The 22,992-nt window shown below is 42.7% G+C and overlaps 1 protein-coding gene across 3 annotated transcripts in view; it reads left to right on the top strand.

Moving 5' to 3' along the window:
- Nucleotides 1-22,992, top strand: part of phactr2 (phosphatase and actin regulator 2) — a 56,022-nt gene that overhangs the window by 26,220 nt on the left and 6,810 nt on the right. For 2 of the 3 annotated variants that reach the window (XM_055890067.1, XM_055890066.1), the window contains exons 2-10: nt 5,362-5,529; nt 11,031-11,105; nt 11,623-11,763; nt 16,211-16,426; nt 17,480-18,023; nt 19,390-19,571; nt 20,014-20,170; nt 20,490-20,545; nt 22,865-22,926. In XM_055890067.1, coding sequence (XP_055746042.1) covers nt 5,362-5,529; nt 11,031-11,105; nt 11,623-11,763; nt 16,211-16,426; nt 17,480-18,023; nt 19,390-19,571; nt 20,014-20,170; nt 20,490-20,545; nt 22,865-22,926 — 1,601 coding nt within the window. The remainder of the gene's footprint in view (nt 1-5,361; nt 5,530-11,030; nt 11,106-11,622; nt 11,764-16,210; nt 16,427-17,479; nt 18,024-19,389; nt 19,572-20,013; nt 20,171-20,489; nt 20,546-22,864; nt 22,927-22,992) is intronic. The other variant, XM_055890068.1, reaches the window with a different exon arrangement.

Below are 22,992 nucleotides of genomic sequence, written 5' to 3'. Positions count from 1 at the left end.
TGACGTAAGCAGTCTACCTTCAAAACGAGGTGCACCAAAGACAGTCTTGTGTGTCAAAGCGTAGTCATCTGCCAACATTGCTGCCTGGGCCAAAGTCACCATTCTGTCCATTTTAAATGAACTACAATTCTACCAGGGAGGTTGGTTTTGAAATCATCCAACAGCATCAACTCTCGAATATCAGCAAAGGTATTAGCTTTACTGGCTGAACACCATCGATTAAACAGAGACTCTTTGTCCCTAGCAAACTCAACAAACATACAGTGAGATGTTTTTTTGTGGTTCCTGAAGCGCTGTCTATAAGCTTCAGGCACCAACTCATAAGCCCGTAACACAGTATTTTTAACTGTATCGTAGTATAAACTGTCTTCCAGGGACAGAGCAGCTACTACTTCCTGGGCTTTCCCAGACAATTTACATTGTAACAGGAGCGGCCAAACCTCGAGTGGCCAATGCAGCGCAGTGGCCACACGCTCAAACGCAATAGGCATCAACTTCCGACTCTCGGAATGGAGGGACTGAAGCTATATTTTTACTTACATCAAAGTGAGCTTGATGATAAGCAGCTTGTGGAGTCGCACTGGAGCCAGCGTCTAGCTCCAGTTGTCGGATCCTCACCTCCTTGTCGGCTTCTATTTTCCTAATTTCAAGATCAAAATTCATCTCTCTTTTATCTTTTTGCTTCATTTCTAAACGGGCCAGCCTCACCTTCAGCCTAGCAGTCCCGCCTGAACGACCTGAAGCAGAAGATAAAGGATTGAATCGAGGCAATGTAAAGGGGGTACGAGCAACCCCTTCCTCCGACTTGGCATCGGAAGGCCTACCCGTCTCCTCTCCTTGCAATGAGAGAATTCGTTCTCTCACTAAACCCTCCCTGACTAGCACCAAAAGCTCAGCCTTTAGGGCTTTCTCAGGGATCACAAATCCATAATGGTCAGCTATAGCTAAAAGGTCTACTTTCCAAAACTTCACCAAACTATCAACAGAGGGCGCTTCAAAAAACGTGGATGGCTGAGGCAGCCATCTTGTACAATGCAGTCCACTGAACACACACAAACTAAACAAGTCATCCAAACTCACAACCTACCATCACACCTCAATCACTAACCACAGAGAGCTCAGTGCAGCAGGGTCCGGTATGTTTAATGAAATCCTGGATGAGCCCCCATTATGTTACGCACGCCTCTATGAAGAGGGAACGCAACACCCTGCTATAACTAAACTCTCCGTGAAGTGAAAGAGGTATGGGACTGTAGGTGCGAGGCAGAGAATTTACCATTTACTAGGAATTTATTCCTTCACACGGTAATATGGGGAAAAGGGGCTGGACGGAACCAAAGCAAAGAAAGTAAATATCAATGCCCCCTCCTACCTTTCCTGCCTACCCACTACTTACCTAACTTAGCACCACCTGGTGCGCTAACCAAAATACAGGGTGTGGTCCGCCCAGGTCTTTCCTAGTGTGCCTAGACAGTGAATATACTACGGGTATATGTATGCCCGCAGGCCTCTTGCCTAAGCACTACCTAGGTGCCTTCCCCTTCCCCCCTGGGAACAAATGAAACAGAATAACACAAACAATTTCAATAATCAAAACACTGCGTCCTATTGACACAACAGACATAACCAATCCGCTCTCTCACTCAACCAATACAGGACACACTAATCATCTCCCTCTGAGAACAACCAACACAGTATATCACCCTCAGCCGCCTCTCTCAGCCCTCAGGCGCCTCTCTCAGCCCTCAGCCTCCTCTCTCAGCCCTCAGCCTCCTCTCTCAGCCCTCAGCCTCCTCTCTCAGCCCTCAGCCTCCTCTCTCAGCCCTCAGCCTCCTCTCTCAGCCCTCAGCCTCCTCTCTCAGCCCTCAGCCTCCTCTCTCAGCCATCATCTCTCAGCATATTACAATCAATCTCCCCTCTGAGCAACAGAACACTGGCTTATATAGCTTCAGAAGGAATCTAATTGAAGACAGCTGCGTCCTGACGAGGGGGCGGGGTCAGCTCTCCAATCATCAATTCGGGGCCGACCAATCAGCTGCTTGGGGAGAATTTCAGTGAGCCATTTCCTGAAATACACACTCAAATACACAAACTACAACACAGAAACTGGGGAACGTAACATGGGGGTGCTTTGCTGCAGGAGGGACTGGTGCACTTCACAAAATAGATGGCATCGTGAGGCAGGAAAACTATGTGGATATATTGAAGCAACATCTCAAGACATCAGTCAGGAAGTTAGGGCTTGGTCGCAAATGGGTCTTCCAAATGGACGACGACCCCAAGCATACTTCCAATGTTGTGGCAAAATGGCTTAAGGACAACAAAGTCAAGGTATTGGAGTGGCCATCACAAAGTCCTGACCTCAGTCCTATAGAAAATTTGTGGGCAGAACTGAAAAAGCGTGTGTGACCAAGGAGGCCTACTAACCTGAATCCGTTACACCAGGAGGAATGGGCCAAAATTCACCCAACTTATTGTGGGAAGTTTGTGGAAGGCTACCCAAAACATTTGACCCAAGTTCAACAATTTAAAGGCAATGCTACCAAATACTAATTGAGTGTATGTAAACATCTGAACCACTGGGAATGTGATGAAAGAAATGAAAGCTGAAATAAATCATTCTCTCTATTATTATTCTGACATTTCACATTCTTAAAATAGATCCTAACTGACCTAAGATAGGGAATTTTACTAGGATTAAATGTCAGGAATTGTGAAAAACTGAGTTTAAATGTATTTATCTAAGGTGTATATAAACTTCAGACTTCAACTGTATGTGCGTTATTTCTATGCTTCCCGTTAAGTTTTGCTTTTGCGTCTTTTAATTTCAGAGTTGTACACCAGTTGAAAATACAATATTTTTGGTTATAGAAAATATATTTCACACCGGTTTAGATGGTACAATGATTCTCTATACTATATTTGCTTGCTTTGTCACATAAACTGAACTTAGGTGAACTATTAGAATGTTAGCAACCAGGAAATGGCGTAGCGGATGTTAAAATAAACCCTTTAATTGTCTGCACATGCTTGTGGATTGTTGCTTTATTCAAGAGTGTAATATGGTTTGGTTGAATGATTAACTATTGTGATATGTTTTAGAAGAAAAGTTACTTGGATTGTTAAATAGTTTGCTTACTGGCTAGTGGCCACCATGATATGTACGGTCAAGTTGAGCTGCGTACCAAGAATGTCATGTTGCAAGCCACAACGAAAGGTAAGGCAATTATGTAATGTGAATTGAAAAGTGGAAATCTATTTGGCCCCTCCGCCCCTTAGACTCTCCTCCATCTCTCGTAGTTGAAATAGGGCCTAAATCTTTGACACTTCCTATGTTTCTCAAGCACATTATTTTTACACTGTCTTGGGAACCTCCCATGTGTTGCTCTTGTGTTCCCCTTTTGTTTGGACAGGCCTCACTTCACTTCCCCTCCATCAGACAGAGACCCGTGATTTCAAATACAGTTGTGCTGCTTATTTACAGCTACCTGGACATTAAATGAAACAGAGCTTGAATTGTTCTTGAGATGGTTAGGGATTCTATCTCACCATGTCTTTCTTTAATTCAATTTTAATAAATCATCCTTGGGTATTAAGTGTTTTTTTCCTGAACAAGGATGTGCTCCTTCAGCAATCAAAACAAACATCAAACATACTATAATAATAATAAATTGCATTTGTAGAGCGCTTTTCATCTACAGACATAAATCACAAAGCTCCTTAAATTGAGAGCCACCATTAAATGGAAAAAAATGTGAATTAAAGGGATAAAAAACTTTAAGCAAGAAATGTAAAGATCGCAAGCAGCCTAGTATTATACAAGATACATACATTTAATAAAGGAGGCGACAAGGACAAAATAATAACTTGAAACGAATGTATAAGACTGACAACCGATACCACAACAATCACATTAAGCGAAATCCAGTTTGAAGAAGTATTTCTTTAGCTAGGACATCAAGGCAGTGGTGGTCTGGGGCATGCGGAGGTGGGGGGGAGCTCATTCCAGAGCCGGGGGTCGAGACAGCAGAATGCTCAGTGACCCCTTGTTTTTAGGTGTGTCTTTGGGACTGCAAGGAGTCATTGATAATTTGACCGGCGTGAACGTGAAGACTGTTTGGGGCTGAACAGTTCACTGAGGTATTGGGGACCAGAGGAATTGGGGGTTATGAAGAAGAGGGAGTCTGGGGTTATGTTTGTGTTCTAGTGGAATTGGATGTTGCGTTTCCTGATTAGGAAAGGAATGGGGCCTATGACGGAGCCTTGGGGGACGCCACAGTTAATTGTTGAGGCGATGATTCCACTTCTTAATCTTTTCAAATAAGTAGGTGGAGAATCTTCCACCGTCCTCTATGGTAGCAATGTTTTATGGATGGATGGATGGATGGATGGATGGTGCGGAGAAAACATTCACCAGCCATGGAAGTGAGGCATGAGGAAACACCACACCTCTTTTTTTCCCCCCTCCAGCCTTAGCCTTCCAGCCTGTTCCCATTCCCCTGGCTTCTTACTTTCAAACAGGAAAGGAAAGGATTAGGGAAGGACATGAATCTGGTTGCTAAGGCCAAGTACAGCAACAAATGAATCACTGTGAAACAGGGCTGCACATGGGTTATCAAAAGGTTTTATCTGCTATTTTGCTTTGCTATGGAGATTATGATTTGTTTTGCAAAGAAGAGATATTATTAAATGCAACAAAGTTGGGATAATTGTTGACTAAATGATTGGCCTAGAAAATCTAATTAAAGTCATGTGAAAGTACATGTTTATTTCTGACACATACTGAAGTGAATTCACCATTGTGCAATATCCACTTTCTCATGTTGTGTTTAGTAATTCTTAAAGCATAGTGTTGCAAATGGAGGGTCAATTACTGGTAACTTTCAAAGTTTACCAGTAAACTACCGGAATTTCAAAAAAATTCAGGATTTTATGGAATTTTGATAACATATCAAGTATATTTATTTATTTTACTATGTCAATATGTTTTTGTAAATGTTTTGATGCCAAACTGGTGGCAGTTGTGAAAAAAGTGTATTAGTTGGAAGAGTTGCAGAGTTAATCGAAAATTATGCCATCGTTGATGAGATGTTTCTTCATTAATTAGGCTCTTTTCCCTTGAACCTTTGGTCTATTTACTAGAAACTCATGGACAATATGTACACAGATATAAGGATTAATAAATATGTATTTGTAATTCAAATATATTACCAAAGTTACCATAGATTACCTGTTAATTACCAAAATTATGGAAAGTTCCGATAACTTGGTAAATTACCGGTAGTTTTGCAACCCTATGTTCCACATAAGAATGAAAGTAAGTTTTCTGATCAGGTGTGTCCTTGTGTGATTTCCCCACAGTTGATGGACTGGAAAAAGCATCTCTGTCCAACTGTGATGTTGTGGTGGGAAGCACCCAGACTCCTCCACTGAAGCAGAAGGGGAAGCTCTCCACTATAGGGAAGATCTTCAAACCCTGGAAATGGCGCAAGAAGAAAACCAGTGACAAGTTTCAGGATCTATCCAAAGGTACGTCTGAAGTAGCCTGGTCACATACTGTTTTATTATGCTGTTTTTTTATGTAGCCAACTATTCCTTTGTTGCCATGCCATATGTTTTCATGCTAACATGAAACTTGTTCTATTCGCTATCCCCTGAAATGACCCCCTCCAAAGTGTTGGATGGCTGTATCTGGGCCGCCAATAGTCAGCAGTGTATTCCCAGTCTATGCCAGCCTATCGAAATATCTGTCACATGCAAGGTGGTATAAAATGTGTGAAACTTTATGCTTCCAAGTCAGTCACTTTTTCTATGGAAAACTAGAAGAACTAGGCCTAAATTTAAAGTTGTAAGCAGATTACATTATCTGAAGGCTTGAGAATACTCCTCTGGTGTGGACTGAAGAATGGTCATACCTAGGACTGTTGCGGTGACCGTATTACCGCCACACCGGCAGCCGTGAGTCATGACCGCAGTAAAATTCCACTTGACCGTTGAGTCACGGTAATCTCCTTTTATGCAGTCTGGACATGCGTTGGTAGTACCCAACTCGCTAATGACTGTCAGGTCGCTAATGGCCTGGTACTCAGCACTCTATTGTCCCTCAAACCACTCTGACATCAATGCAAATGGCATTAAAAATCACATCAAACACTTATCATCAAAACAGTATCATGCTTTTAAAACTCACTTCACTGTGATCGATCAATTTGAAGAAAGTTTCAACCTGTTGTTGAACTTCTGAGTGGAAAACATGGTCGTTGTGAATATCGTTTCAAAGCCTAATATAACTAAATCGACAGCACTTTCTAAGGGGATGATTAATTCAAAACACCCAAAATAGCCTAGTAATAGGGCATTTAAAAAATTATTTTCATAATTAATAGACTGACATTACCCCTAGCTACAGAATATCTCACCACTGTGCGTTTCCCTCTCTCTCCTTTCTCGAGCGTGCAGAGAGGGGGGCTGTCAATAGTTTAATGAAATGTTTTCTTGCGAAAAAAAGTTACTATCAATATTCCCTAACAGATTTTACTTTGTTTCCCAAATGAAGCTGCAGGAACAGGGTTGGACAGCCCGTGGCATACAGAGTTTTGGCGGAATATAACCTGTCGCACAGCGAGATGCTGCATGCTCCTCAAACAGTGGAGTGAAATAAGTGTTACTATGAGCCCAGTGTGAAAGCAGAGTTTTGATGGTTGCCACTAAAAAGAGGAGGATCCCAGCTGCTACTATATTTAGTTTTCAGCTGCTCATATTAAGCACATGCTCCACTATAATACCAGAGTAGCCTACCCTGCATGATTGACAAACAAGCTACCGGATAGCGGCCTCCATTCTCCATTCGAGTGCATGTGGATGACATGTCTTTTTTCCCCTACACCTGTTCTTGCCCATTTTATAATGGGCCATTCTAAATCGAAACAACTTTGACATATTAGTAAAGACAAGATAACATTCAGAATAGTCTGATGGGTGAAATATGGTCACGTGATGAGAGAAGAGTGTGTGCAGCCTGAGGCAAGGAACAGAGAGCGCAAGTTTTTTTTGTGGCTTTCTCAAATCTTCAGTAGCCTATAGTTGCACCATGCAGTCCCATATACATTCTAAGGTTTGTATCATTCACAACTAAAGTTGCCAAATAACTCTATATTTAGCATATAGGACCTGTTTCAAATGATCACTTTTACGCTCAACATAGCCACTCCATATGCTCGCTCACTCCAAAATGGGAAAATATATATTTTCTATTTTATCCAGCTAAGTTCAATTATATTCTTCTTACTATAAAATCAAATAATATAAAATAATGGCACAGGATTTATAAGCAATATCTTGTCTGCTAAATGAACAAGCCTACAGCCTATGGTATGGCGCATAGCCAGATAACATACAGTATTCTTTTCATATTCTTTTCTTCTGAAATACATTTTCTTCATATCATAATGTTTCTTTAGACCTGCCTAAAATGGATTTATTCTACTCTTTAAAATGTAGATGTTCCAAAGACGCACATCAGTGGCTTGTAGGCCTATGTGTGGAGGCCTTGGAGATGCTAAACGTGTTTTTATGTTAATTGAAAGGTAAATTACTGCGAGACTGGCAGTCATTTGCATGACAATAACCGTCTGATAAAATGTCAAGACCTCCACAGCCCTAGTCATACAAGGTATTGTATTAGTCTTATGCAGTTTATTCCTTTTATCTCACCTTGGACAGACTCTAGTTAGTACCAATCCATTCTCTTGAACACAATCTCACCTAAAGGCTCATGTAACACTTCACTGTGAGATTGTCATGCAAGTACTATTAATGATGTTAGGGGCTGTTAGGTGACCTAAACTGGGACATGCTTAACACCCCAGCCATCCTACAATCTAGGCTTGATGCCCTCAATCTCACACAAATGATCAATGAACCTACCAGGTACCACCCCAAATCCGTGAACACGGGCACCCTCATTAGATATCATCCTAACCAACCTGCCCTCCAAATACACCTCTGCTGTCTTCAACCAGGAACTCAGCGATCACTGCCTCATTGCCTGCGTCCGTAATGGTTCAGCGGTCAAACGACCACCCCTCATCACTGTCAAACGCTCCCTAAAACACTTTAGCGAGCAGGCCTTTCTTTTTTTTCTTCTTTTTTTTTAACCCCCTTTTCCCCCCAATTTCGTGGTATCCAATTGTTAGTAATTACTATCTTGTCTCATCGCTACAGGCCTTTCTAATCGACCTGGCCCGGGTATCCTGGAAGGATATTGACCTCATTCCGACAGTAGAGGATGCCTGGTTATTCTTTAAAAGTGCTTTCCTCACCATCTTAAATAAGCATGCCCCATTTAAAAATGGTAGAACCAGGAAAAAGATATAGCCCTTGGTTCACTCCAGACCTGACTGCCCTTGACCAGCACAAAAACATCCTGTGGCGTACTGCATTGGCATCGAATAGCCCCCGCGATATGCAACTTTTCGGGGAAGTTAGGAACCAATATACACAGGCATTTAGGAAAGCAAAGGCTATGTTTTTTCAAACAGAAATTTGCATCCTGTAGCACAAACTCCAAAAAGTTCTGGGACACTGTAAAGTCCATGGAGAATAAGAGCACCTCCTCCCAGCTGCCTACTGCACTGAGGCTAGGAAACACTGTCACCACCGATAAATCCATGATAATTGAGAATTTCAAGATTTTTATTTTTTACGGCTGGCCATGCTTTCCACCTGGCTACCCCTAACCCGGTCAACAGCCCTGCACCCCCACAGCAACTTGACAAAGCCTCCCCTATTTCTCTTTCACTCAAATCCAGATAGCTGATGTTCTGAACGATCTGCAAAATCTGGACCCCTACAAATCAGCCTGGCTAGACAATCTGGACCCTCTCTTCCTAAAATTATCTGCCAAAATTGTTCCAACCCCTATTACTAGCCTGTTCAACCTCTTTCGTATCGTCCGAGATCCCCAAAGATTGGAAAGCTGCCGCGATCATCCCCCTCTTCAAAGGGGGAGACACTCTAGACCAAAACTGCTACAGACCTATATCTATCCTACCCTGCATTTCTAAGGTCTTCGAAAGCCAAATTAACAAACAGATCACTGACAATTTCGAATCCCACCATACCTTCTCCGCTATGCAATCTGGTTTCCGAGCTGGTCATGGGTGCACCTCAGCCATGCTCAAGGTCCTAAACAAAATCATAACCGCCATCGACAAAAGCCAATACTGTGCAGCTGTTTTCATCGACCTGGCCAAGGCTTTCGAGTCTGTCAATCACCACATTCATATCAGCAGACTCAACAGCCTTGGTTTCTCAAATGACTGCATTGCCTGGTTCACCAACGACTTCTCAGACAGAGTTCAGTGTGTCAAATCGGAGGGCCTGTTGTCCGGACCTCTGGCATTCTCTATGGGGGTGCCACAGGGTTCAATTCTCGCGCCGACTCTTTTCTCTGTATACATCAATGATGTCTATCTTGCTGCTGGTGATTCTCTGATCCACCTCTACGCAGACAACACCATTCTGTATACTTCTGGCCCCTCTTTGGACACTGTGTTAACTAACCTCCAGACTAGCTTCAATGCCATACAACTCCTTCCGTGGCCTCCAACTGCTCTTAAATACAAGTAAAATTAAATGCATGCTCTTCAACCGATCGCTGCCCACACCTGCCCGCCCGCCCAGCATCAATACTCTGGACGGTTCTGACTTAGAATATATGGACAACTACAAATACCTAGGTGTCTGGTTAGACTGTAAACTCTCCTTCCAGACTCAAATTAAGCATCTCCATTCCCAAATTAAATCTAGAATCGGCTTCCTATTTCGCAACAAAGCATCCTTCACTCATGCTGCCAAACATACCTTCGTAAAACTGACTATCCTACCGATCCTTGACTTCGGCGATGTCGTTTACAAAATAGCCTCCAACACTCAGCAAATTGGATGCAGTCTATCACAGTGCCATCCGTTTTGTTACCAAAGCCCCATATAATACCAACCACTGCAAACTGTATGCTCTCATTGGCTGGCCCTCGCTTCATATTCGTCGCCAAACCCACTGGCTCCAGGTCATCTATAAGTCTTTGCAAGGTAAAGCCCCGCCTTATCTCAGCTCACTGGTCACCATAGCAGCACCCACCCGTAGCACGCGCTCCAGCAGGTATATCTCACTGTTCACCCCCAAAGCCAATTCCTTCTTTGGCCGCCTTTCCTTTCAGTTCTCTGCTGCCACTGACTAGAACGAACTGCAAAAATCACAGAAGCTGGAGACTCATATCTCCCTCAGTAGCTTTAAGCACAAGCTGTCAGAGCAGCTCACAGATCACTGCACCTGTACATATCCCATCTGTAAATAGCCCATTCAACTACCTCATCCCCCATACTGTTATTTATTTTGCTCCTTTGCAACCCAGTATCTCTACTTGCACACTCACCTTCTGCACATCTATCACTCCAGTGTTTAATTGCTATATTGTAATTATTTTGACACTATGGCCTATTTATTGCTTTACCTCCCTTATCCTACCTCATTTGCACACACTGTATATAGACTTTTTCTATTGTATTATTGACTGCATGTTTGTTTATTCCATGTGTAACTCTGTGTTGTTGATTGTGTCGCACTGCTTTGATTTATCTTGGCTAGGTCGCGGTTGTAAATGAGAACTTGTTCTCAACTAGCCTACCTGGTTAGTAAAGGTGAAATAAAATTAAAAAATAAAACATGATAGAGAATCGGAGTAACATAAAGCCTTCGAGGGATCATAATTTACATATTTAATGGGCTTACTTTTCCGACTGCATCATGGAACCATTTCCCTACGCTGTTCGTCTTTCACATGGCCTGTTGTAATTGATTCCTCTGTGTAATTGTTTCTGTACTTTTATTTATTCCCTAACTTAATGTGTGTGGGGGAGGAGGGGGGGTGGTACAGTGGGTAATATCCTCCCCTGTCATTGCAAAAGGCATAGAATTAATGACTGCATCTGGTCAATGATTAACAACTCTGCCATGCTCATCTCCATAGTTCTGGAGAGGAAAATCTCCACGAGGCAAAGTCGAGAGGAGCTGATAAGACGAGGCGTTCTCATTCCCGATCAAGGTGAGTTATGGCGGGAAAATGTATGAAATCTAACAGTGTGCTTGCTGAGCGTTCCATTTGTTTATTATAGTAGAAGTCCCGCCCCACACCGCCCCAAATATATTGAGTAGAAGTCCCGCCCCAAACCCCCGTTTTCCTCTACGTCATCAGGGAGTGGAATACTCCCTGATGTTAGCTGTTGCTACGATGGGCAAGAAACCCAAACTGCAGTTCCATCTAAGTTGTTTGTGTCCTCCTGGTACACTGTACGTAAGTCCCCTCCCACGCATTGTTAAACGCCAATGTAACATTACCTCAAATCTGCCTCAAGGAAGACAAATGTAATTTTGTTCTTAGGGGAGCTAATCTAATGGTAAATGTCTCAAGACGGAAGCCTCCTTTCTTCTTACATTACATTCTTACACTTGTGTGTACTGTATAATTAATGGATGTAGTAAAATAGCTGTCATTTAAATGTGAGCTAAAATGTACCCCATTCGCACCCCCTGCTAACTCTTAAATGTTTCATTTGCACCAGAGGAGCCAGTGAACTCTGAGAATCTAAATGGCCATGCAACGCCTAGTGTGGGGTCTGATGAGGTCAAAGTTGACATGGAGTCTCCGAAAACACCTTTGGAGGAGAAGACAGAAGGGTCGGAGAATGCTGAGGACAAAGCAGGTATACTGGAATGCTTTTAACATGTTTGTCTGCAAGCAGGCCAAAGCTAAATGAAATGGCGTGGTCTAAATCCATTCGGTGAGCTCCAATTGAATAATGTGTCCACTAGCGCTTCCTATTTTGGCTTTGACCTTCAAGCAGGAGTCTGCAATAAACCATCCACTAATGGTCAATATCACCCTTTTAGACCTGCAGGAGTATTGCCATCTGAAGCTTTTTAAGTGTTGTGGGGGTTCCTCAATTCAATTTTTCAAATCCCATATCCATTAACACGTCTCCATTGCTGTTGATCTTTTAGCAGTAGCCCCTGACCGATAGGCATAATGCTGCACACTCCAGCAGAATGTATCCAGATACACCTATGTTAAATCCCCTTGACAGTCAGATAGGGAAACGAAAGAGCAGAAATCCCCTATTCTTAAGCCCTGCAGACAAAAGGAGGCTGTCACTTCTGCAATGATCAAAGGCCCTCAGTACTCTACTGAGCATAACAATGTGGGCCTCTATTGAACCACTGGAGCCAGAGCTCTGGCCTCTTCAGATCAATAGTAAGCCAATCTACTGCTGGGGCAGCAGGTAGCCTAGTGGTTAGAGCGTTGGGCCAGTAACCGAAAGGTTGCTAGATCGAATCCCCAAGCTGACAAGGTAAAAATCTTTCATTCTGCCCCTGAACAAGGCAGTTAACCCACTGTTCCGTGGCCGTCAAGGCCGTCATTGTAAATAAGAATTTGTTTTTAACTGACTTGCCTAGTTCAATAAAATAAATAAATAATACTGCTGCCCACTTAATACTGCTGACCAAAGACACACTGGGATGACTAGCTAGATCTCTCTCCAACAACATATTCAGAGTGGTTCAGCTGGTCAGGAAGACCCGCACTGGTCTCAGTTCATTATGGAGCCATTTGGCACCCTGTCAGGGCAGATACCCAGACAATGCCTCATCTAAAGTGCCCGGGCACTGAGGGCTCTGCCTGGCAATAATCTGTTGCTTTATTGAAGGAGCTTGGTCGTGATAGCTCAGATGAGAAGAATGTAAAGAGAAATGATCCTACTCTATAAGATACACTTTATTAGTCCATACTAGATGGACATTTGTCCTCTGCTTTTTTTCCCCCAACCCTTCCGAGATAGATAGATGGATACTGTACTGTGTATATAGTACCAGTACCATTCAAAAGTTTGGACACACCCACTCATTAAAGGGTTTTTCTTTATTTTTACTATTTTCTACATTGTAGAATAATAGTGAAGACAGCAATTGTGCAAGTTCTGTTAGTAAAACGTTTACTGTTGACAGGAGAACAAGAGGAGACAATAGGACGAGGTGGATAATTTTATAATAAGGCCGTTTAATCACATGTAAAGATATCTTAGTAAAATCTTGCAGCAAGGCTCTTTCTGTCTAACTCCTAGTGAATCGTCCGGGAAAGAGGCCAGTTTCCAGAATTGTACAGTACTATATAGACAACAAGCAAAGTAGGTAGATCTGCGAGTCCGGCCTTCCGATTGGTCGATCTGGGTCTTGGGTAGTCCTGATCAGGCCTGGTGTCCACGTTCCATTGGTTCCTGAGAGTTCTTTGTCCTGAGGTCCAACCATGGGTTGGGTGTGTCTGTGTGATTGTCATGGGGGAGGGGAATTGTGGGTGCCGTGTATATGTCCAATGTGTCCAGCATATGTCCAAGAGAAAGAGGGGGTGTGTATGTTGTGTCAACTTATAGGTAATGTTGAGAAGTTGTTAAAACAAGTTACCAATATCTAATACAATTTCTTACAGTTCTCCCACTTAAAAAGATGAGAGGCCTGTAATTTTCATCATAGGTACACTTCAACTATGACAGACAAAATGAGAAAAGAAAATCCAGAAAATCACATTGTAGGATTTTTAATGAATTTATTTGCAAATTATGGTGGAAAATAATAAATAAATTCCACTTTAAGTGGGAGAACTTGCACAATTGGTGGCTGACTAAATACTTTTTTGCCCCACTGTATGTACAGTTGAAGTCGGAAGTTTACATACACTTAAATTGGAGTCATTAAATCCTGTTTTTCAACCACTCCACAAATTTCTTGTTAAACTATAGTTTTGGCAAGTCAGTTAGGACATCTACTTTGTGCATGACACAAGTAATTTTTCCAACAATTGTTTACAGACAGATTATTTCACTTATAATTCACTCTATCACAATTCCAGTGGGTCAGAAGTTTACGTCCACTAAGTTGACTGTGCCTTTAAACAGCTTGGAAAATTCCAGAAAATGATGTCATGGCTTTAGAAGCTTCTGATAGGCTAATTGACATAATTTGAGTCAATTGGAGGTGTATCTGTGGATGTATTTCAAGGCCTACCTTGAAACTCAGTGCCTCTTTGCTTGTCATGATGGGAAAATCAAAAGAAATCAGCCAAGACCTCAGAAAAAAAACTGTAGACCTCCACAAGTCGGGTTCATCCTTGGGAGCAATTTGCCATGAAACTGAAATTGCTATGAAACTGAAGATCTCGTACAACCCTGTGTACTACTCCCTTCACAAAACAGCGCAAACTGTCTCTAACCAGAATAGAAAGAGGAGTGTAAGGCCCCGGTGCACAACTGAGCAAGAGGACAAGTACATTAGAGTGTCTAGTTTGAGAAACAGACACCTCACAAGTCCTCAAATGGCAGCTTCATTAAATAGTACCCACAAAACACAAGCCTCAACATCAACAGTGAAGAGGGGACCCTGGGATGCTCTGATCCACCTCTTTGATCCACCTCTATGCAGACAACACCATTCTGTATACTTCTGGCCCTTCTTTGGACACTGTGTTAATTAACTAACCTCCAGACGAACTTCATTGCCATACAACTCTCCTTCCGTGGCCTCCAACTGCTCTTAAAAGCAGGTAAAACTCTTGCTCTGCATGCTCTTCAACCGATCACTGCCCACACCTGCCTGCCCGCCCAGCATCACTACTCTGGACGGTTATGACTTAGAATATGTGGACAACTACAAATACCTAGGTGTCTGGTAAGACTGTAAACTCTCCTTCCAGACTCACATTAAGCATCTCCATTCCAAAATTAAATCTAGAATCAGCTTCCTATTTTGCAACAAAGCATCCTTCACTCATGCTTCCAAACACACCCTTGTAAAACTGACTATCCTACCGATCCTTGACTTCGGTGATGTCATTTACAAAATAGCCTCCAACACTCTACTCAGCAAATTGGATGCAGTTTATCACAGTGCCATCTGTTTTGTCACCAAAGCCTCATATACTACCAACCACTGCGAACTGTATGCTCTCGTTGGCTGGCCCTCGCTTCATATTTGTTTCCAAACCCACTGGCTCCGGGTCATCTATAAGTCTTTGCCAGGTAAAGCCCCGCTTTATCTCAGCTCACTGGTTACCATAGCACCACCTACCCGTAGCGCGCGCTCCAGCAGGTATATTTCACTGGTCACCCCCAAAGCCATTTCCTCTTTTGGCCGCCTTTCCTTCCAGTTCTCTGCTGCCAATGACTGGAACGAACTGCAAAAATCACTGAAGCTGGAGACTCATATCTCCCTCACTAGCTTTAAGCACCAGCTGTCAGAGCAGCTCACAGATCACTGCACCTGTACATAGCCCATCTGTGAATAGCCCATCCAACTACCTCATCCCCATACTGTTATCTATTTCATTTATTTTTGCTCCTTTGCACCCCAGTATCTCTACTTGTACACTCATCTTCTGCACATCTATCACTCCAGTGTTTAATTGCTATATTGTAATTATTTTGCCACTATGGCCTATTTATTGCCTTACCTCCGGTGTCCTACCTCATTTGCACACACTGTATATAGACTTTTTCTATTGTATTATTGACTGCATGTTTGTTTATTCCATGTGTAACTCTGTGTTGTTGCTTGTGTCGCACTGCTTTGATTTATCTTGGCTAGGTCGCGGTTGTAAATGAGAACTTGTTCTCAACTAGCCTACCAGGTTAAATAAAGGTGAAATAAAATAAATAAAAATACAAACATACATACCTTGTATCATACAGGGCGCAACGAGTTTTAATCAGTCATGGAAATGAAAGTGATGAAAAAAGAGTGCTAATAAGAAGATGGAGAACAAGATACTGGAGTTTTGGTGCCGGTGCAGCCAACTAGTGCTATATTGTCAAAACAATACGATATATCATCTAAAATAATATCCCGATATGTAAATGTATTAACAAAAAGATTCTCCCATCACTATAATACACATTAGGTTGGAGGTCATGTCTGTTAGACTTGGCTTCCTACCTTAGATATGCACATGATGGAGCCACTTTCCGTTCCCGACTTTTACGAGTATTAGCTAGACAAATCTTTCTACATGGTCCCACCCTTGTGTTTGTCTCTCCCTGACTCCCTCCCTCTGGGTTTGGTAAATTACAGGAGAGATTGCTCTGCTCCCCCCTCTACCTCTCTTAGTAAGGAATGAAATCAAAGCTACTCCAAAAGGAAACCAGGCCAGAACGCGGGAGGCTAAAAAACATCCCACCACCGCCCCTCCCAAATCAGCTGGTGGGGCTACAGCAGGGCGCAGGGACGGGACCGCTGGTGTTAAAAAGCTGCCCAAAAGCACAGGCAAGCAAGCTTCCGCTCTGCCACCCAAACAAAACCCTCGAAACAATTACATTGGGAACGGTGAGTATCAGTGGCACTGGTTGGTTGGGAGAGAACCCTGTTGGCATGGATAATGTACCCGTCTTCGCATGTGGAAGGCCTCCCACCGTCCATCAGTCCATCCCTCCTTGTTCCCCTTCAGGATTGAATGGTAGTGTCCATGCTAGAAGGCTAGGGATTTACAGTAGTTGAAAGTTTAATTGTTCTTGTTGTGAAACAGGAAGTGAGGAGAGTGTGTACAGAGTTGCTTGCAGAGACTTCTCCATTTTCAGACAGCATAGCACTACAATAAGATACGCTGTGTACTGTGTCCCATCTTTGTTCCCCTGCCTGCCTGCCTGCCTCCGAGGGTTTCTGAAAACCCTTGCTTTTTTTGTCTTTGGTGCATGATTATCTGGTTCATGGATCGTTTGGTTTCCCAGGGCGATGTGGCCATGTCTGTGTGTGTGCCAGCGTCCGTGCATGTGACTTGTTTGACCCCACTGGAGTAAACTGCACTACCCAGGGACAATTGTGTTGATTGTAATGGGCATGCCTAACTTGGTATTTTATAATAATTTTGAGTGCACATTGTTCTCTTGTTGAGTGTCAGTAGTTTATTTGGTTTTGAATAGCTTTTGTATATCTGCCAAATGGCTTATCCACATTACGACCTCTTTCACAGCCACTAATAATATTTGACTCTTAGACCCTGACCATGACCCCACTCTATGAAGGTGTCTCAGGGAGAGTTGGGATATGCAAAAAAAATGAATGCTTATAATACACACTTGTACATGTGTGAAATAGGACAAATATAAGCACCAACCAAATAATTATTATTATTTTACTCTTCTTATTCCGTCACATGACCCCCAACATTCTATAGAAGTAATATGTGTTTTTTGTCAGGGACAATGCATCATTGATTGTTAATGTGTCAGACTTAGACAAAAGGCTCATGATCATCTGTAGTGCCTGGGCAGGTCATTTGACATGAAGGCACTAACAAAAGCGCATAAAACGTTACAGGACATCAGACAGTTTTTGCCGTTGTGTTTAACATAAATCTAATGAAGTTTCCTCTCCTCTCAGCCAAATCCTCTCAACCTAAGAAAACTGGAGGCACATCCAAGAGCACGGCCCAGTCCTCATCCTCCTCATCGTCCACACCGCGTACCACAAAGACCTCCAAGGACAGGCCTGCCAACCCAACTGGGACAGAGAAGACAAACAAGCGCGTCCTCCAACTAGTAACTGACCCTTCCAGCTTCTCTGGAGCTCCCAAGGCCTCCCCAGAGACAGACAGCCTTTCTGGGGAGAGACGGGTCCCGGGCCCTGGGGATGGGCATGGGAACCAGGGGTGCAAGGAGGAGCCCTCTTCTGGCCCAGAGGGCAGGCCTGCTGCTCAGGATGACTCCTCTCTGACTGGAATGGATAAAGACAATGCCTCAGGAGCCAGTCCTCAGGACCCTGGGGAAAAGGCCCCTCTGGTCAACAACGCCACTGAGGACACTTTCTTCACCGAGTCTCATAGCGAGAGCTCCATGGAGGAAGCCCTGGGGACTGGGGAAGATGGAGGTGGTGACCGTGGGCAACAGTCAGGGGACGCAGACCATGAGTTAGAGAAACGTCAGTGGTATGTATCGATACTGCAACACAGATCTATAGGCTTCTAATGCAGAAAAACCCTATGGGAAGACCTGGGTCAAACACACTTTAAAGTATTTAAGATATGTGAGGTACACTTGATGTAGCTTGAATTCTGCACTTTTGGGACTGTTCCATTGAACCAGGCCAATTAAATCAAGTTTTTGAAAATAGTTGAGTTATATATTTGACCCAGGTTGGAATTAAACGTCTCCTCCAAACTGAAGAAAATAAAATGTCGTCTTACATCATAATTGCTGTCATGAAACTTTAGAATGAAATCTGGTGGCATTGTTGGGAAAGCTATTTAACGCAATCATGATTCCCAAAATAGTACAGTATGCTTTAGAAAACTCCATTGAATGCATGGTGTAATTCTTACTGTAAATCGATTTGAAAAGTTTCAACTGTATTACATGATGTGGCAATGTTGTTCGTCATCCTCAGTGTTTTGCAGCTTGAGATGGTTAGCATTGGGAGTCACACAGTACTGCAGAAAATGGCACAGCAGTGTGAAAAGCTATCCTGTGTGGGAACATAATTATGATAGGTTTTGCTTTACTGGGTTATTTCCCACTGGTATTGCACTTGGTCATGTGTTCAACAGTAAGGTCATCACAAAGGTCAAAGTCTATAAATGTACAAAACTCTACCTTATAGTCACTACCACTCACAGTATGCATTCTAAAAGCTGTTGTTCTTAGTTTTCAACCTTCACATTTTACTATGTGCTGTATTCTTAGATGGCTCCTCATTGCCGAAGTACTGTTCTGATGATGAACGGCACCACAGCTTGAGTTCAAAGCCCAGAAAATGCTGTAAATATTTTAGCAGCATCAGCAGCCTTGTTTACCATTTACCGCTACCTGGATTCAGTATTGTCATAATTCATAATGGCTGCTGTGTAATAGGGAGTAACCTATTTCAGCCCTCTATTTAAACATTTGGTGGTGTGGCAAATGGTTGTCTCTCTCTCTCTCACACACACACACACACACACGTCTGAGTCAGCATAGATGTCATAAATGGCTTTCATAGCCCTGAGCTGAACTGGTTTAACTTGAATTGGGACAGTAAGTCACAGAGCTCTGTCTGTGTTATAGGCCTTAAACCATTTGGAAAGATGATAGTTTACATGACTTGCATGATACCAGATTCATGAGGAAAAGACTGTTGGGAAAGTAAAGGCCTGTTTTCACCAACGTTTTTGGTCTATATACCCTTCATTAGAGTTTGTATATCGACATTTTCCATTATGCAACAAGGAAAACAATGGACATGATAAATAAATCAGAAGACAAGATAAATCAATCAGGTAAGAATGGTTTATCAGGGTTTTGATGATGTGACTCCAGGCCTACCAATGGGATTGGAGAGAAGAAGCTCCACAGTGTTAACCTGCAGAGCCCAGAGGTTACAGTCATCCCAGACAGCATTACGGAGTCTGACTACCAGTCCACAGTCAGCGACTCCGACTCAGATGGGCCCATCCTCTACCGAGACGAAGACGAGGATGAGGAGGACGAGTATACCACAAGTAAGAAATCCGTCACAGATATAGAAGCTTAAAGCTCATTGTAGTCAGCATGTGTTAAATGTCTGTCTGTCCAGCCTTTGCAACAAATTAGTCCGTAGCCACTCGTTAACTACAAACAAGGACTAGAAACAAAAACTAAATAAAATGACTACAAACAAGGACTAGAAACAAAAACTAAATAAAATGACTACAAACAAGGACTAGAAACAATGAAAACAACCTTGATAACAATCTCACTTATTGTGTTTCCACACTCTTTATTGGTGGTTTTATATGTACTACTTGACTTATATTTTATATTTACTGCACAGCACACATTCCTATAAAGCTGTACTCTTGTCCTCTAACTCAGCCCATTTTAAGACTCTCTGGTGGCAGCCTGCATGGCGTAGGCTGGAGGAAGGGACTAGCTAGATTTTCATGATTATTATTGGTTTTGTAGGCTCCCTAGCCAGTAAGATCCGCCGCAGGGACACCCTGGCCATCAAACTGGGCAACCGGCCCAGCAAGAGAGAGCTGGAGGAGAAGAACATCCTGCCTCGCACCTCTGAGACCGAGAGGCAGGAACTCCGGCAACAGATTCACTCCAAGCTAGTGAGGTACAGAGTACACCAATGGAGTCATGTGCACACACACACACACACACACACACACACACACACACACACACACACACACACACACACACACACACACACACACACACACACATACACACGCATTGTGTGTATTTAAGATTGTATCTAATCTGAAATAACTGTTCTGGTGTGAGATTTCCGAAAACTTGGTAGCACTAAAATCCTCTTTCATCCAAGGGACTTAAGATGATCTTAGTGCTACAAAGCTTTTGGGGAACTCACCCCTGTTCCCAAATCACTGAGGCATTGTCTCGTTTCATTCTCCCTCTGTCCCTCACAGACGACTTAGTCAGAGGCCCAGCACTGAGGAACTGGAGCAGAGGAACATTCTGAAACGTGAGTGACGACAGACATATGCCACCACAAACAGAGAGCACCACATTGGCCCCAGTCAGACAACCCTTTAGTACTGTACAAGACATTTCCCCCACACAAGGTCTGTTTGTCTTCTGGCTTTGGTCATGTGTGTTTTTCAGATTATATACTGAACAAAAATTTAAACGTAACAGTCAAATCTCTGAAATTGTTACTTGAGTTACAGTTCATATAAGGAAATCAGTCAATTTAAATAAAAAAAATTAGGCCCTAATCTATGGATTTCACGACTTGGAATACAGATATACATCTGTTGGTCACCGATACCTTTAAAAAAACAGATAGGGGCGTGGATCAGAAAACGAGTCAGTATCTGGTGTGACCACCATTTGCCTCATGCAGTGCAAAACATCTCCTTCGCATAGTTGATCAGGCTGTTGATTGTGGTCTGTGGAATGTTGTCCCACTCCTCTTCAATGGCTATACAAAGTTGCTGGAAATTGGCAGGAACTGGAACATGCTGTCGTACACGTCGATCCAGAGCATCCCAAACGTGCTCAATGAATGACATGTCTGGTGAGTATGCAGGCCATGGAAGAACTGGGACATTTTCAGCTTCCAGGAATTGTGTACAGATCCTTGTGACATGGGGCCGTGGATTATAATGCTGAAACATGAGGTGATGGTGGCGGATGAATGGCACGACAATGGAACTCCAGGATCTCGTCACGGTATCTCTGCATTCAAATTTCCATCGATTTTAAAATGTAATTGTGTTTGTTGTCCATAGTTTATGCCTACCCATACCATAACCCCACCGCCACCACGGGCCACTTTTTTTACAACGTTGACATTAGCAAACCACTCGCCCACAAGAAGCCATACACGTGGTCTGCGGTTCTCTACAACAACGTTGGAGGCACCTTATGGTAGAGAAATTAACATTCAATTATCTGGCAACAGCTCTGGTGGACATTCCTGCAGTCAGCATGCAAATTGCACACTCCCTCAAAACTTGAGACATCTGTGGCATTGTGTAGTGTGACAAATATGCATATTTTAGAGTGGCCTTTTATTGTCCCCAGCACAAGGTGCACCGGTGTCATGATCATGCTGTTTAATCAGATTCTTGATATGATACACCTGTCAGGGGGATGGATTATCTTGGCAAAGACCAACACTTTATATGTTGCGTTTATTTTTGTTCAGTGTTGATAGTTCAGTTCCACATGACCTAAACAGCTGATGACTTTATCCCATTCAGTCAAAGGTTGATGCTAGACCAGTTACGATTTCATAAGGATATGGTGTATGTGAATAAATTAGCCCCGCTGTAATCCAAGACAACGGTGAAGTTGTTCTCCTGGCTTGGACAGCTGTGCATCAAGGTCTAATGGTGCATTGATGTGGGGGGAGGCCAGTTATCGACTGATGGCTCATCTACTTTCCCAGTTTATTGGTTAGTAAATCAATTTTGTGAAACACATTACGCCAGATTGAGCATGACCAGTGAAGAATTAACATTTCTAAGAGAATAACATCTTGAGCTCTTATCGTGCCAGACAATGTTTTACATTTTTGGGTCAGAGAAGGTTAGGATAAAAGTCAATAGGAATGTGTTATTTATGTTTACCTGGTCATTCTCTCTATCTCCTAGAAGCTAACTTTGTTCTAAGCAAATCAAACTTAATCTAAAGTGCATCGGAACACACTTTACAGAAAAATCTAAGGACTACCATTTGATCAACAGGCTTAAAACATGTTCCTGTAATACAGTCAATGCTCACGTGGAGACTTCCTGTCTATTAAACAGGAAGCAGTGAAAAAAGGGGCCATTTTGTTGTTGTAATCTTGCTGGGGTGTTACTGCATTATTTATGAGATCTTTGTGGTGGAATCATAATGCATGAGGCGAAGAGGGAGAGGGCAGTTAACTGACTGTTGCCTTATTGAAAGCAGTTGGCAAAGGTTGCACGCCTCCCAGGGACTCTATGCACATCTGTCACACACTCAACAACTACCTGTTGAAGAATATAACACAGGTCTACATTGTGCTCTGGTTTAAAGAGTTGACTATGTATGGTTAAGAAAATACAACTCCAAATCAAAGTTTGTCAGATGTTTTCAGACCTCAAAAGCAGACTGTTGAGATAAGTCCATGTTTCAGGCCATCTGTTTTTGTAGATGCAGCCATATGGCATGTTCCAAAATCAATGGGAAAGATGAGCACTGTATCATTTCCAGACTTTCTATTAACCACATTGCTTAATTAATAATCACTATATTGGGCAGTGAAGTACCACCTTAGCCTACTTACAACTTCTTTTTAATTTCACTGCAGAGACAAATGAAGCTGATAAACATGAAGCCATACAAGAGATTAAAAGAAGACTCTCCCGAAAGGTACTGTCATTTATACTTTATTTAGGCACACCAATATTAGGCTTGCTGAATGTCTGCATCTCATTA

Source organism: Salvelinus fontinalis, chromosome 30, assembly GCF_029448725.1.
Source record: "Salvelinus fontinalis isolate EN_2023a chromosome 30, ASM2944872v1, whole genome shotgun sequence".
Lineage (NCBI taxonomy): Eukaryota > Metazoa > Chordata > Actinopteri > Salmoniformes > Salmonidae > Salvelinus > Salvelinus fontinalis.
This window is presented reverse-complemented; position numbering and strand designations above follow the sequence as displayed.